We start from the raw sequence: 15887 nt of genomic DNA, 5'->3' as shown, positions 1-15887 counted from the left end.
TTTCCATCGGCAATTCCAAGAAGTTCTAAAGCACCTGGCATATAGGCACTTTCTGATCTTTTGTGCAAGATGGATTCCACTCTTTAGTCAGATATTTTGTTACTATATTTCAGCATGTCTGTTTGTAACCCGGGTGCACCCAAATAATGTGCTCCCCTCTCCAGATAGAAGGAATGGGTGGCAGGCAGGAGTACTGCAATAGGGATCTGCAATATGCAAGCCAGATCATTCTACTCCCTATAGAAGTTAGGCCAGGAGAAAGAGATGCATATCTAAAAAAAGAATTCAAAGGAATGGATATTAACAAATCATATGCCCTACAGATAAAGGCTGAAAGATTACACTTTTGTAGGTAGCCCAAGCAATGCATTGATAATCAGTTTATTTAAACTAGATAAATAGGTAGGTACAGGTGAGCACATATAAATACCATTAAACACCAGTCAAAAACACAAATATACACCGGCAAGTACAGATAACTATCAGGGAAGTGGTCCCAGAAGAGTCCCTTTGCAAGTTTATATTTAACACTCTATTGAACTATCAAATACAAAGATAAAAAATGTTCACAACATACAAGGCAATCTCTCACATAATATAAAGACACTTCAATAACAGGTCAACCTCAATTCTATAATTGCCCCATGGCCCAGACTGAACATGGGGCATAGGCTGCACTCTGGCCTGCAGGGGGAGGGGAAACCCTGTGGTTCCCAGGCCCATGGCAGGCCCCAGGGATGCATCCCCAAGGTAATTCCAGATCCTGGGAGCTCCCTTCAGCTCAAGCTTCCCCAAGGATAACTGCTTCACAGCTGACGTAGCTCCCCTCCCCTGTGGGAATCCATTCCTCAACAACTCACGACTCTGTGGGCATGCATGGGTGGTACTCGTCCCCTCGACTGAGGCGCTCCTCCCAGGCCACGGGCTCTCTTTGGGCCGATTCCCACAGGTGGCCCCGTGCACTGAGAGCTCCGCCTTCTGCTCTCAGCTGGGGGCTAGGGCTGCCTTCTGTGGCTCCCAGGCCCAGGTCCCTGCCTGGGAGCAGCCGTGCACAAGTGTGCCCGGGAGTCCTGGCCGTGTGCCAGGAAAGGGTGGACCCAAGCCACCTCGAGAGGTCAGGGTCCCTCTGGACTGTGCCACACTACATCATGCTGCTGGCTCTGGATTTCCAGCCTCACACTGGGGGGGTTGCAGACCTAAGCCGCCTCAGATGGCTCCGAGGGTCTGGGCTCCATGCACCGAGCTGTGCGCTGACACCATGTTCCCCGCGGTGGAGCTGGGCATGCTGCTGCTTGCTGCTCCCACTCACAAAGAGGCATCTTCAGGCTCTTCAGGGTGCTGGTTCCACCTGCTGCCAGCTGTTCTTTGCCCATCCTCTTCTGTCCCTCCATGCATCTGCTGCATGCCGAGTACGCTGTTCCTTTTATTCGCTCTGGAGGCAAAGTGCAGCCTATACTCAAGTCGGAGGCTCTTTGTCCTCACCCCCCCCCCCCGGCAGGGGCGGGGCAAGCCCCTTCCTAGCCTTTACCCGATTGGTGGATGGGTAACACCAATCACAACAAAGATTCTCCAAGCCCAGCATGCTGGGCTGTATTGGTAAGTCCATGTGACAGGGGTAAGCTTGCATGCCCAATATAATTGAGAGAATTGGGTGGGAGGCTGCTCGTTATACACCCCAGTATTGGGGGGGGCGCTATCTGCAGCTCCATTCCACCCCTATACCATGGCCCAAGCCCCACAGATGGCATCTCAGGCAGTCAACTCAACCATCCCCTTCACCCATTAGCTGTGGGCCCTTCCCAGGGACTTTCAGCTTCCTTTTAAGCCCTGGCCCCATCTCGGGCCAGTCAGGACCCCGAGCTTCTCTGCTCTATATGGGCATCCCCTGTAGTGGGCCCCTGGCCCTATCTGGTTCCTGGCCCCAGCATTAACCAGTTGATCCCTGAGTGCAAGCATGAGCCTTAGACCTAACCTGAGGGACCCAAGGTCCCCCATTCCTGGCTCAGGTGCTTCACAAAGCATGCCTGGCCCCGTGGGGTCACTCCCCCCAGTGGGCTCAGGCACTTCAATAAACTTGGCCTTCCCTGGATTAGATGGATCATATCAAAGGCAGGGGCTGGGGTTAAGGCACCCCTACCCACCTTTCACCAGGGTGGTAACAGGTCTGGCATTTTCTTGGGGTTCCCATACCACTAGGAGCCCCACCAGACCACCCACTGCTAGCAGGGTGCAGTTTTAGGTCATACCTAGGACTAAAGCCTTCTGCTCTTACCTGCAAGATGTTCCCACGCAGTAACTCAGCCAAGCAATGTTGCCTGCCTGCCTGCCCGCCCACAGCAAAATGTTCTCCTCTCTAAGGGCAGCCAGAGTTCTAAAATGGCCACAGCAATCAAACACCTGCTGGGTGTTTGATCTAGCCCTTAAAGTGGCAGGCACCACTGGTGCCCTGCCACAGTCTGCCACATTTTACAGGCTAAAAGTCAGCTTAATTTGTCTGTGCTCAAAGACCCTAAGCAGGCTTCTGGCTTCAGAAATGGGAAGTGTTTTTTCTTTCACTAGATATAAAATTGCTATCTTAGATAGTCATGGAATAACACTCAGCCAACAAGTCTAACAGGACTTCTGGCCTTGTCAAAAAAAGGTCAAATGCCTGCTGAGCCAGGAGACCACCATCCTAGCATGGTGTGGCTCACCGGTTATCTCCAGCTAACAGCTCACCTAGCTAATAGCACATTTAGCTCTCCAGCTTGACTGACCATGTACCCCTGTGCTGTCAAGTTAGCTGACTAGGGAAGCAATCGACAATCTTTTAAGTCTGTAGGTCTGATTGATCCAGTTTGGGTCAGTTTGGGTAGGTAGGGGGATGGGCTGTGACCCAACTGCCACTGCTGCTTTTCTCTGGAGCCACAAGGGGAAAAAGCCAATGATTTTTCTTCATCCCAGCATGGGAAAGCGACTGCTGCTGAAGCCCTCTGCAAACAAATACCACCGAAGCCCTATGTCAGTGGATCAAATGGCCCCTATCCCACAAGCCATAGGTTGTTGACCCCTGGAGTAGGGGTAGGCTTTAGCACAAGCTTGGAACAAGGTTCAAATTCAAACCTTTGAAATCACAGAAATACACCTTAATCACTCTTTGCTACCACATCCCTCTGCCTTACAGGAAGATCAAGTTACTGAAGTAGAATTCACGACATACTTGGGTTACAATTTTGCTTTCCCTTAAAGCAATGGGAGTATTGCTACTAGGTTTAAGAGGGAGTAGCATCAGGCCCTTATTTCAAAATTGTATATATAATATAAACTAAACATCTACTAAATTTTCCTTTACTTGCATCTTCTGGTTATAGTGAAATGGGCTGTATTATAAGACAGGGAAGTAGCCTAATCCAATAACCCTATATTATATATACATTATATATACATATGTATACATTACAGTACCAAAGCTGTGGAATCGGGGAGCTGACGTACTCTGAATACTTTATACAAATGAAATAAATGTTTGGTGATAGTAGGAAACATTTAGAAGTATAATGTCAAAATAATATCACTTGACTAGCATAAGAAAGGTAATTAAACACTTCAACAACTGTTTAATAGGGAAAGCAAAAATAGCATGGGTTTTAGATGGATAACATGGGACTAGAAAATACATAATATTCTGCCATAATGCTGAAAATGTACTATTATGATTCAGGAGCACCTAGCTACCATAATAGGCAGTTCATTCATTGCTGTTCACTTAATACATCTTCTTTCATGAAGATAAAATGTCTGTTAAAGTACACTTTTGAGACTGATGATCATAGCAGGTTTCTAGTAGGCAAGAAAGAGAAGGTACATCCCAATTCACTGGCATCTCAGGATAGAAAAAGAGTCAATATGAGGGACAGAACTCATTAGAAAATAGTTCTAATTCTGTTCCCACTTCTACAGTAGTGCTACTTTGTCACAATTTAACTACCTCAGACTTTATTTTTTTCTTTTTTATTAATTAGGACGTCTTTGTGCTAGACAAATATAAAATAAAAGACAATCACTACTGAAAAGAGCTCCCAACTGGTATTTGTATATGGATGCATTATTTCATGGTATTTGTACTCATCCTGTTCCTTCCACTCATATCTGTGAAAACATACCCTCCAAGTTATTCCATACCATCTGGAATATATTTTATTGTGAGCTTTGGTAGAAACTTCCTACTTAACGTGAGACAATTACTATTATGAACAACATGAGCCAGAATTTTCCTTCTCCTTGAAGAAATCTCTTATTTCTGCCTGAAATTTTATATATGAGGGATGTCTTTTGGCAAAGAACATTTTTGGGGGGATGGGAAAAAGCATTTCAGAATCATGAGAATTTGAAACTGAGAAGTTTATTATGTTTGGAAAAGTTTCCTAAGGTTTTTTTTTTTTTTTTTTTTTGGAACAGTATATGTGATCTTAAAAACTTCTGGAACTAAAATCTCCATATTCATTTTAATCCTGCCCCCATAATAAGAGTGCATAAAACTATTTAGATAGTTATGTGTTTAATTTTGAGGTTACTCATGATGCCTATGTGAACCTTGGAAAGTGCCTTGAGGGCTTATGTAGATTTTAAAATTTCATATACCAAACATCTTATTCAGAATAATAACAAATCACACAAGAACATTCTGTGTAGTCTGTATATTTTATAAGCCAAGAGAGCTGGTTCTAGGAATTTAGAAGCTTAACAAAAAACTACTGCAGTAGTTTCTGGCCTCTGTAAACCTATTTAGTTCCAAATTAGAACATAAATTCTTCACAGTGTGTTTTTGTCAGATGTATTTGTACCTTTGCAATGGGGCCGTGATGCTGACTGGGGCTTTGGTTAGTTCAGAAATACAAATAATAATACATAAGAATTATAATTCGTACAAACCTCTGTTTAAGCACCATGGTATTATGTACACTGAATAAGAAGGAATAAGCAATCATAGAAAGATCAGCAGCCATCTCTCAGAAAGACTAAATAAGCACAAGTAGAAAACCTATGAGATGCGTTTTATTTTCTCGAGCTCTCTGATTCCACAGTTGCCTTTAATTCTGCACAAAGCAAATGTTGCCTAAGAGGGCTTAAGGGCTGCTATAAAGAAGAGTATACTTACTATGGTGAAACTGTTTAGAATGATGTTCTATCATTCTTCAACTGTGAACTTTCCACTGAACTTTTAAAATTTGTTTAGGGCAATTTACCAGAGGGCAACTGTTTTAGTGGCACTGTAATGTAATCTGTGGACCTTTTATTTGGATATAAACTGCAACCATGTAACCATGAATAGCCACAGGATGATCCATTTTAACTCTTTATGAAATATGCAGGTAGTTCTGTGTTTTGACTAGGGTCAACATTTGCTCTCTGAAAGAGGAACTATTGCATTTGGATACATTTTAGGAGAAAGCACTGAAATCTGAATACTGTTGCTCCTTCTGTGACAGCAGCTGTAAAGTCCATGTCTTTCTTTCTATCCTCAGCATCTGTAGCCTCTTGTCTGACTTTCCAGTTCTTTCCCCTACAGTCTAACCAAGAACAGCTTTCTGTGTTTTTGCCCTCCCTGCCGGGTTTTTTTTTCATTCTTCAGTGCCCATCATGTTACCTTCTTTCTTCTCTCCCCTCCTTTCTTTGAAACTTCACCCTGGTTTCTGCTCTCAATTAATATTAACCCGTAGCATTTTTCTTACCTTGTAGGATCTGCCCCACCCATTCAGGTTAGAGAAGTGACATGTTAGAGAGAGACCTATACCCTCTCCCCCTGGGGCCTGATCCTGCCCCAGAGTTTTGCTAGAGATTCATATGGAAATGGAATCCTTTATCTCTGTCATCCGCTCCTGACTTTGAGCCTTGTTTCATGCCACCCTTTATGACTGAAAAATCTCTCCCCCCCCCCCCCCATTCAGCATTGCCTAGCTTCCATCCTCACTCTCCTCCTTCAAGAAGTTCTGGAGATCCATCTGTTCCGTGAGAGATTCAGATGTAGAGATGAACTCTCTATTGAGCTTGTTGTGTATTTCATTCTCTTCTCTTTGCACCTGTGCTTTTACAATCTAAGCTGCTTGGAAAAGGGACTCCAGTTTGAATAGCATGTTTAATTATTTGAATAGCACTTTGTAAGCAAATCTCTTCCGCAACAGCAAGGGGAAGACAGAAAATTACAGGCAGTACACAAAAGCGGTGCAATTCAAAAGCAATGGCAGCATTGAAAAGCAATGCAGTGCAGTGTGAGGACAGCATACAAAAGCATTGCACACTGCCCCCTCCCTGTTGTGGAACATAGGGTCCCTGTGCCTGAGGAACAGCCATTGCTGCGAGGTGCTGAGCCTCCTGGGGCCTACCGCCTTCCATGTGAAGCTGAAGGGAGGGGACTCAGCTTCTCCCAGGAGGAGCTTTTGTCGCACAGGACCCGGCTGTTGAATGTTTCTGTTCTCACAGCTCATTTTGCAAACGAATGCTGCAAGAAAATTTTAATCCGGTGTTTGTGATACCGTGGGAAAGGGGGTGCAACGATCATCACTAACAAATCCTGATTTTACTTCATGAGCAAACAGGACTGACCTGACTGACTATGGGGAAAAGCCCAGAGCAGGGGTTGTGGGGGCATCTGTAAAGATGCCTGGTGAGTTATGCTAATAAAAGGATACCGCAAACTAGGTGTGTTGCATTTCAGGGTTTGGTCTTTAATTGGCTGAAGGAATTCACCAGACTATTACTAACCTTTTTTTTTTAAAGGACATTATGGGGGCATCTTCAAGGATACCTGCCCAGTTCAACAGATAAGAAAAGGATACTATACACTGGATGAATTGGGTTTCACGATTTCATTCAGATTTCTTTAACTGTCTAGAAGAATTCATTGGGCTGTTACTAAATAAAAAAAAGCCTTACGGGGCATCTTCAAAGATGTCTGCCCAGTTCAACCCGTAAGAAATGGATGGGGCAGACTAGGTGTGCCGAGTTGCAGGATTTGGCTTTGGTGCTTAATTGGCTTTGGATTTAACCGGCAAGTGAATTTGGACTGTGATGGCATTAAAAAAAAAAGGAAGCTTATTTAAATAAACCCACAGGTCTTAAAAGCGAACGAGTCAAGGGCTCCGTTTGATTTCTGTTGCCTCCACGGGCGTCCGGAGCAGCCTGGGAAGAAACCCCCGGCGCTGAGGGCAGCCATTGCCGGGAACGGCAGCGAGCGGGGTGCGCGGCATCTCCCCCCCCCCCCGTGTGCGTGTGTGCGCACGCTGCCCGCGGCTTGGCCGTGCTACGGGCCGCAGCTGCCGACGCAGCTCTGCGCTTCCCCCCGCGGGGAAGGCTCCCGCCAGGCGGCGGCGGCGACCACATCACTCCCGCGGACGCTTCGCGGCCCGGCCGCCTGCTCCATGTTGGAGTCCGCGGGCCGGGGCGCTCCCGCCGCCGGGGGGCGCTCAGGGTCGGGGCGGGGCTCTGCGCGGCGGGGCAGAACCGCAGCCCCCGCCCGCCCCTCGGCCCCGCCCCCCGCGGCCACGCGCCCTTCCGGGGGTCGGAGCCAGCCCGAGCCAGCGGTGCCGCCTCGCGCCCCACCCCGCATCTTCAGCCGCCGCCAGAGCTGCTCAGGCAACGTGCGCCGCGCTCCCCACCATGGTCATCAAGGTCTACATCGCCTCCTCGTCCGGCTCCACGGCGGTAAGGCGCCCTCAGCCGAGGGGGCTCGGGCTGGGGTCCCTCCCGCGGGGGGGAACGGAGCGGTCCCTCTGCCTCGGGCGGGCTCCGTCCTCCGGCTGTTTCCTTTGCCCCGCTAGAGCGGGGAGCCGCACCGCTCCCCCCGTGCGGGTGGGTGGAAGCCCCCTGATGCCGCCGAGGTGCTGGGCTGGTTCCCTGCGCGCCCTCAGCTGCCGGGCTGGAAAGCTGAGGAGGAGGGGGACTTGCAGGGGTCTGTGTCCAGCAGGCGCCCACCTCCTCTGTGAGTCCGAGGTGCGAGTCTGGTCTCGGAGCCGAGGGAAACGCCGACTCCCCTCTCTGCTTTGTGGCACCCTCTCCCCCCCATGCCTGCTGCCATTTCCCCCATCGCCCTGTGTCTCTGGACTTCTGCTCCCAAAGGCAGGGCAGTGCCAGCCCTGCCTCACGTACGTGGACTGCAGTAGCCAGTGAAGCTGGTGTCTCTTTTGGCTCTGAAAGTGATGTTCGTTCCCGCCACAACATCCCTTCCCCCTGGAAAGGGGAAATCTAGCTCTTCTTTCATTTATGGCAAAAGGGAGAGATGTTGGAGGGAATCAGAAAGGTCTGTAGTCCCCCCCTCCCCCGTATTTTAAGGAGGTCCCATTGTATCAGTTCAGCAGTACTTTCCCCTTTCTTTGTCTCCCTAAGGAGTCCAAATAGCTGCATCTTGCTCTGTCCCACAGCCATTTCGCATTGTTGAAATTCCTCTAATGCTGTCCTGGTGGAGTCTAAGTCCTTTTTAAGTATTACAGCAAATGCAGTGTGAGGTGGAGATGAGGGGATCAGGGAGTTGGGTTTTGTTTTATTTTGGCCATGAAGCAGAATACCCTTGCCACTTTCCTCCTTCATTTCTAGCTTGTCCCCACGAGAAGCTCCATTATTTGTAACTGGGGGATCTGCCGCAAGTTTTTACTTCGCCAGCCAAGGCTCCCCTCCCTCCCACTGCCTGGGAGTAGGGAATGCCTGATTAACAACTGGAGAAAAATCTACAGATAAACCTCCTGGCCTGATCCTGTTCTAAATCTTCTCACTTGTGCTTGCAGGTGGTCCTGGTTGCTGCTTCTGGTCATCAGAAAGAAGCATTATTCCCTTTCTGATGTAGAGGCTTGCAATTTATCATGTCCATAGTTTTTTTTCAATGACTTCCTTTTCTATCAGATGATTAATGATGACTTCAGAAATTCTCTCTGGCCGCTTGGGATAGTAGTTGCTGTATCTTTCTGTACCATTATGGAAATACTGTTGATTCTTAGAGATGAGTCTTGTTTCTCATCCAGGGCTGCATAAACAAATTCAGTTTTTAAAAACAATTGAGTGAACATACTTTTTGGGCTTATGGCTAGGTAGTCAGTTATTAAAATTGATTTCGAGCTGGTAGTGAGCCTAATAGATTTTGCACAGACTTCCAGCATGCATAGGCCAGGTCTCCATTTGGCAGGCTCTGGCAAAATAGCTGTATCATGTCCTTTATCAGAGAAGGATGTGTTTAGGACATTATATGTAGACAGACATGGAGAAGTTGTAGTTAGTTGGTAAAACTGTGGTTTTGCTTGTATAATGTGTCCCAGCTCCCCACCACTGGCTTTTTAAAAAATTTCTAGACTCTTAGACTCTTAATATTACTTTTCTGCAAAAGCATCTTGTGCTTGTGAATTTAGGGTTGCTTATCATTTTGAGATGCACCTTTAATTGCCTTTGCATCTGTCTTTGCCTTTTTGCCTAGCATTTGAATAGCTGTGCTAGCATAGTCAACTTTTATAGGTGAAATGTAATGTGTTCATCCTACACAATAATTGCATCTGATTTCAGACACAAGCATGTGTATTCCTACATACTATAGTAACACTGGCGCTTCAGTAAGGTCTAATCTTACAGCAGTTAATATTACTTGTATATACATTCTCTGCTGACTGTAGGAAAGGTGTTTGCATTGGCATGAATCAGTTGAGTACCTCATCCCTTGGCCACTTTCTAGAGTAAGAATTTCAATAGGCATTTAACTCTGACATAAAGCAAATGGATAGCAGCCACGTGTAAAATGGTTCTGCAGGGACACTGTTCTTTATGGAATGTGTATTTAGTAACTGTGCCACGTATGTAAGTGTAATAAAACATGATGTGAGATTTGTGATATAGTTATCACCTCTAAGCATCTTAAAGATGCCTTTTTATGCCTGCCTGTCGACTTGTTAGTTTAAGATAGAGTGCACTTTAAACATGTGACTTGCACTCTGTGGGTTGGTACATATGTTATCCATGGCCTGGTGGGTGGTGGTGCATTTACTGATGAACAGTGCTGTTATAAACTTCATTTATCTAGTCTCAGTGACTAAGCCAGGGGTGGCCAACCTGTAACACTCTGGCACATGTGCTACTGGAAGTCTCTGTGTGGTTCAGAGGAAGGGGACTGAAGTGGCACTCAGGGAAGATACAGGGCTTAATTTGTAGCATGCCTGATAGAAAGGTTGGCCCTCACTGAGTTGGGCATTGATAACTATTGATATCTTGCATTGCTGGTGGACCACCTTTGTGTGGCTGTTTTAACAACGCCTAGTGAGCCAATGACTTAAACCTTGTATATCAGTAGTTTTCAACCTTTTTCATTTGTGGACCCCTACAACATTTTGAATGGAGGTGCAAACCCTTTTGAATGGCAAGTGTGGGCATTCATGTACTTCTGATTAATCATAGTCATCTTCTGTGGACTCCCAAGAGTCCATGGACCACAGGTTGGAAACAGCTGTTCTATATAGTGTAGATGACTTTGCTAGTACTGACTTATTGCTGGAGTTCTCCCAAGCAAATCTGATGAGACCCTATCATTACTGTAGGGTCTGATATTAAGTCAGACTAACATCATTCAGAGTCTTGGAGTCTGGCCACGCATTATGGTTTCCTGAGTGTAATCCAAATCTAAGAGATGTAAAGTACAAATTTCCTGTTGAATGTGGAAGACTTGTACCAAAAGGAGGTGACTTCTCTACTTCTCTCAAGGTTTCTCCCCCAAAGAAAATTAAGCACTTGTAATGCATGAACAGGGCTGGACGGTTGACCAGAGAAAAGAATGGTAAATGATGATGGCTATGAAGATAAACTGTAGATCTACAATTCTCCAATCTTCTACAGATAGAATTCTCCAACATGCTCTATCCCATGTAGAGGTTAGCTCATATTTAGGGGTTTCTTTAAACTGTTATACAGTGTTATAGCACATCAGACTATTGTTCTTTGGTGATGAAAGGGGCAATGAGAAATGACGACTGGAGCAACAATGGGTTGGTAAGGTTATTTATTTAGGATAATGAGGATTGGAAAGAAGGCAATAGGTGTATTTGATGGTGGTCATTAGTGATAAACAGACAGCCCTTTCTAATGTATTCTTTTTCACATCTTAAGGCTGTGATAGAGGCTAATGGGATGGTACCAGACTACTCCAGCCCAGAAGGTAGTGAGAAGAGGGGTGGACAGTAGTGTCCTGCTAAGTAACTTTAATTTTTGTTTTCTACTTCTATAAGAAAAAAATGAAAAACATGCATTTCTCATGAATTTGAAAGAAGTTAACTTAAATGTTAACTTTGTTTTAAAAACTTGAATAAAGGGTGTATTTTTGTCTTGTATTGTTTCATTTGAGGTTTTTGGTTTGGGTGGCTTTGTATGTTCTGGCACTACAGCAGTACAGAGTAGCATAGGAGAAGATGCCATAATGCTGAAAGCAGATGGTACTTAGCTTTGCAGGTACAGTGGTGTGAACATTTGCTTGTAGATTTGTGTGATTTTTATGGGTTGCTGTGTTGACAGTAGAGGTATAAGTACCGATTTTAAAAACTATCTGTTTCACCTGTTGTAATTACAATGATTAAGCGAATAATCAGTATGGCAACCCTGGCTTGGTCCATGTGGGGCTACTCAGGCATGGCCTGCGGGGTGTACCAGCAGGGTGTTTCCAGTCCCCTGAGATGCAGTGAGTACTCAGCAGCTTTCTGGGGCCCCAGGGCTGCACCTCACAGTGAGCCTGGTGGGCAGGTCCCCTCTGAGCCCAGGTGTAAATGTTGTTCGTAGGTGGGATGTGTTGTGTGGCTGAGCCACAGGTGGGGTGGGGGGGAGCTGCCCTGCGCTCCATTATCTCCATCTTGTCCCTGCACAAGCTGCTTTCTCTGTGGACAGCAGGGGAGTGGGAAGGGGGACTAGCTCCTAATAGCTAGCCACAGATGCCAGTGAAGCCGTTTGCAGCCTCCACATTAGCTAGGCTGCTTGCAGCAGACATAGGTACTAGTCCCCCCTTTCCCTTCCCCCCCCCCCCTCCCTGCCATGCTTCCCCCCCCTCCTGCCTGCCATGCTTCCTTCAGGTTCCTACTGGGACACTGCATGGCTTCCCTTCCTCACCTTCCCTGCCAGACTGTGCCCTGTGCCATGCTATCTAATTGGTAATCTATAATTGGTAAAACGATTAATCATTTAACTGTTCACATCCCTAGTTGCAAGCTATTCACAATGCACTTGTGTTGATAAGCATTAGGAGTCAACGGCTTGTCATTCCAAAGGTCTTAAATAGCTGAAGCATCTTTGTTGGAAATGCTTATATTCTTTTCTGGGTGTTTAGTACAAACAAGGATAGCTGATTGTTGTGAAGAAGAAAATACTGATGTATGTTTAGTTCTGATCATACTCTGACTAATCTGGCACAAGTTTTGTGTGGGAGGAAAACATCTGCATTTATAGTTTAAACATGATTACTGAAAATAGATGCATTTAATATTCATCTTGTTGAACACTGACTTAATGGCCATGTTAGTGAATTTAGACACATGCTTTATGTAAATATTATTTGCATGAGCTATTCCTTTTTATCTTTTATGTCTACTAAACTAAATATCGCTCTTGAAGGAATGCTGTTAATTGCTCTGGGGTTTTTGCATAGCAGAAACCAGAATATGTGGCATGAACATACCTGAACAATAACTTGGGACATGTTCTCTTTTCCACTATTCATTAATGGCTTATCTGACTTCTTTAAAAAAAAAGTTTTTCAAAACTCTGGGCAGGGGAAAGAAATTGAATTCAGACATTACATTCCCATTTTTTAAGTGCCAAAGATCAAATAGGTTACAGTTGTTGCAAGACAAATTAAAGTAAAAAAAACAGAGTGGTAAGCATTTTCTTAGGCTAGGGACAGAAATTGGTTCACATCTGTAATGCAACAGAAGTTCAGTGCACATAAACCACCCTCAAAATGGCTAAAACTAGTTTAAGATGAACCTTGATGGATGTAGTATCAGACTTAATTGATTTAGGTTAAATCAGTTTGAATTTCTGTCCCAGATCCCCTCCAGATTAAAGTTTAACTCGCAAAGCATCCTGGGATGTTGGGAACTGTATCTCCCCCTCTCACTGGGTGGGCAGACTAGCCTTGCCCCAGCTGTTTGCTCCAGCTGAGCAAGAAGGCATGCTGTAGTGCCCCCTGGCGTCTGGCTGGGTCACTGCAGGCATGTGGCTGCATTTCTGGAATCAAAAGTGAATGCATGCTCACTTGCTTTTTGGTTCAATTTATGCAGTTTAGACTGACCTGTGAAGATTGAATCAATTCAGCCTTGGGCTTTCTGACTAGCTGTACTTAACTTTGTCAGGTCAGGTTTGTTTGCTATCATGACTTGCAATAGACAATACTACCTGCAACTGTTAATGCTGAGTGCTGACCAGCAGTTAAATAACCTGGCTACATCAAGGCGCATGTCCAGATGAGAGTGCACATGCATTTCCCTGGGAACAAATAGCAGCAGCACATAGTTGTGTCGCTGGTACTTATTCCTGGGGAATGCTCATACGTATGTGCTCTGGCATGTGACAAGTTGCCCCAGGTGGGGTAGGGGAGGCTGGGGCCAGTACCTGAACCTCCTGGGACTCCAGTGGCAGCAGTCCGGCTCGCGGAGCTTGGCTGGCAGTCGGAGCATGGCTCCAGCTGGACAGGCTCCAGTTTTGGGTGGTACACGTTGCCATGATGTGTGCTGCCCCACTTTTTTCAGGTGTGGTCTTTTTGACACCAGGATGTCTGCGTCTGTCTTGTCTGGATGTGCCCTAGGGTGCCACTGAAGTCTACTCCATGACAGAGTAGACTGGGCTCTAACTCTGGTCTGCAGTCAGTCTAGGAGTGGAGCCCTGACAGGCAAATGGATGATCTCGTGCAGCCAAGCTGGTGCCAAATGTATTGGCACCTACCTTTCCTTTGGATTAAACCAGCAAGGCCAAGGAGTGGACAATGGTGTGTGGACAACCTAGCGTCTCCGTAAACACTGCTCAGGCTTTTGCAACCTGGAGAGGTTGCTCCAGTTTTGCTTTGCTCCAAGGATGATTCTGCCACAGGCAGGGGGTTAGACTAGATGACCTATGGAGGTCCCTTCCAGCCCTACTTCTCTATGATCTGGATTCAGCTTCAGATGCTCTGCTCTGCTCAAACGTAAATAGTTTACCAAAAACATGAGTCATGTAATTTCCCATATATGCATATATAAGGTTAGGAGGGGCTTTCTGATTAGAGTATTTGTATACTGTATATGTAAGTATGGGAAATGCCTACAGTGTTTTGAGGTGGGGCCCATTCCTGCAAAGTGCTGAATGCTCATAACTCTTTTACTTTGGTCGGAAGGAAATGCTCAGCAGTTTGCAAGACCTTATCCATGCGGTGTCTGTAAGTGCTTAATTTTTATTTTTAGGAATATTTGCAGAGGTAAGCATGGGCCTCTTCATTTTCCTTGAGGCACTGAGGAGAGCTTATGGCTACACTTGCCAAATTCCCATAGAAGTCATTGGAACTGGTTATATGTAATGAGGATGGAGGATGCCAGAAACAAAATTACCTGCAAGGGTGATCTCATAATTTACCAGGTTGCTAGCCCCCATTTCTCCTTTGTGGAAGGAGAAAGTTGCAGAAAGTCTTGATTGAAACCAGCTGCTTAAACAAAACAACAGAACTAGCATAAATGTTTCCCTGTGTAATAAATAGGAGATCCAAGGCTTTGACATTATTTATAGCAGGGATATATATTGCCTCTACCATAGCCTTATGTGGTTGATGTCATGGTTCCAGAAACACTGTGTAGTTCTGTGACATTGACTAGTTCAGTCGCTCCAGAAAGCAATGACTTGGAAAATTTAATTGTTTGTAGAAGATTGTCACTTTTAAAAAAGTTTATTTTGAAAATGAAGATTTAAACATTAAGAGTGTTTGCACATCAATTCAAATTATGTACATTTAGGACAGGTCTTCAGCATATGTTTAAACTGCACTGACTTCAGTAAAATGTTTTGCTTCTTGGCCCCTTCCAGGCTAAGAACAAGAGCCGCCCCAAATAAAGATGCATTCTTAGATTGATGCCCTTGCACTAGAAGAGTTAGTGATAAGTATTACGAGTAGAAACTTTTTCAGAATTGCTTACCATGATAATGAGAGTTCATTGACTTACTCCAATTTGTCTTATTATATTGGCAATTTTAATCTGAATATTAGCTGTATAAATAAATAAATACGGCTTTGCATTTATTTATATCACTATGTAAATTTGTTTATAAATTACAGGTAGAATGAGGAAATGTTTTACACTACCGGGGGGGGGGGGGGGGGACTTGAAAAGTCTAAATATTATATTGCCGTAATTGTAATGTATTTTGGCTAAGAAGTGATTCTTTTTCTTCAACCTCTTCAAAGCAGGGAAGCTTTTAGCAAGAGATTCTGGACACTGCAATGGACCACATTTGGACTGTTGTAGAGATGTTTGCAAATGTGACTTTCTGCAGAGCTACTGTTTTTCTTGAAAGATTTTTTTTTTTCTGCAGACATGCTCCAATTGTAAGAACAGTTAAGAATGTAAAATATGTAGCTGGAATTAATTTGCTTTGATAGTGTCACTCAGATGTCTTCCTATGAGTAATAATTCTGTCTATAAGTGGGTGTATTAGTGTTCCTTTAGCCATTTGAAGTGTTTGGATTTAATGGGGTCCTTTTTCTTTAAGTTAAATGATTAGCCACTCTCCCAAAATTGTATTGCCAGTCAGTTGAACTTTTTCTTAAGGAGGTTTTGACCAGAAACAAGCAAAATAAATTCCATAACTCTCACAAGATATTTAAAGTGTGTATAACAAATGGGACATTTTCTTGATGGGAGTGAACTTTGATTGCAGTT

At 44.9% G+C, this 15887-nt stretch overlaps 1 protein-coding gene and 1 long non-coding RNA gene across 2 annotated transcripts in view; one reads left to right on the top strand and one right to left on the bottom strand.

Moving 5' to 3' along the window:
• Positions 1-838: 838 nt before the first annotated feature.
• On the bottom strand, positions 839-2375 carry LOC132252226 (uncharacterized). Its single transcript, XR_009464127.1, has 2 exons — positions 2273-2375; positions 839-1432 (listed from the first exon to the last, which is right to left on the bottom strand). It is a non-coding gene; the product is annotated as an uncharacterized LOC132252226 (long non-coding RNA).
• Positions 2376-7521: 5146 nt separating this feature from the next.
• The window catches only part of SH3BGRL (SH3 domain binding glutamate rich protein like), a 53329-nt gene continuing 44963 nt past the window's right edge, over positions 7522-15887 (top strand). Inside the window, exon 1 of the mRNA XM_014607237.3 lies at positions 7522-7680. Within this exon, the coding sequence (XP_014462723.1) occupies positions 7636-7680 (45 nt within the window). The 5' untranslated portion in view covers positions 7522-7635. The remainder of the gene's footprint in view (positions 7681-15887) is intronic.

Source organism: Alligator mississippiensis, chromosome 8 (assembly GCF_030867095.1).
Source record: "Alligator mississippiensis isolate rAllMis1 chromosome 8, rAllMis1, whole genome shotgun sequence".
NCBI lineage: Eukaryota > Metazoa > Chordata > Crocodylia > Alligatoridae > Alligator > Alligator mississippiensis.
This window is presented reverse-complemented; position numbering and strand designations above follow the sequence as displayed.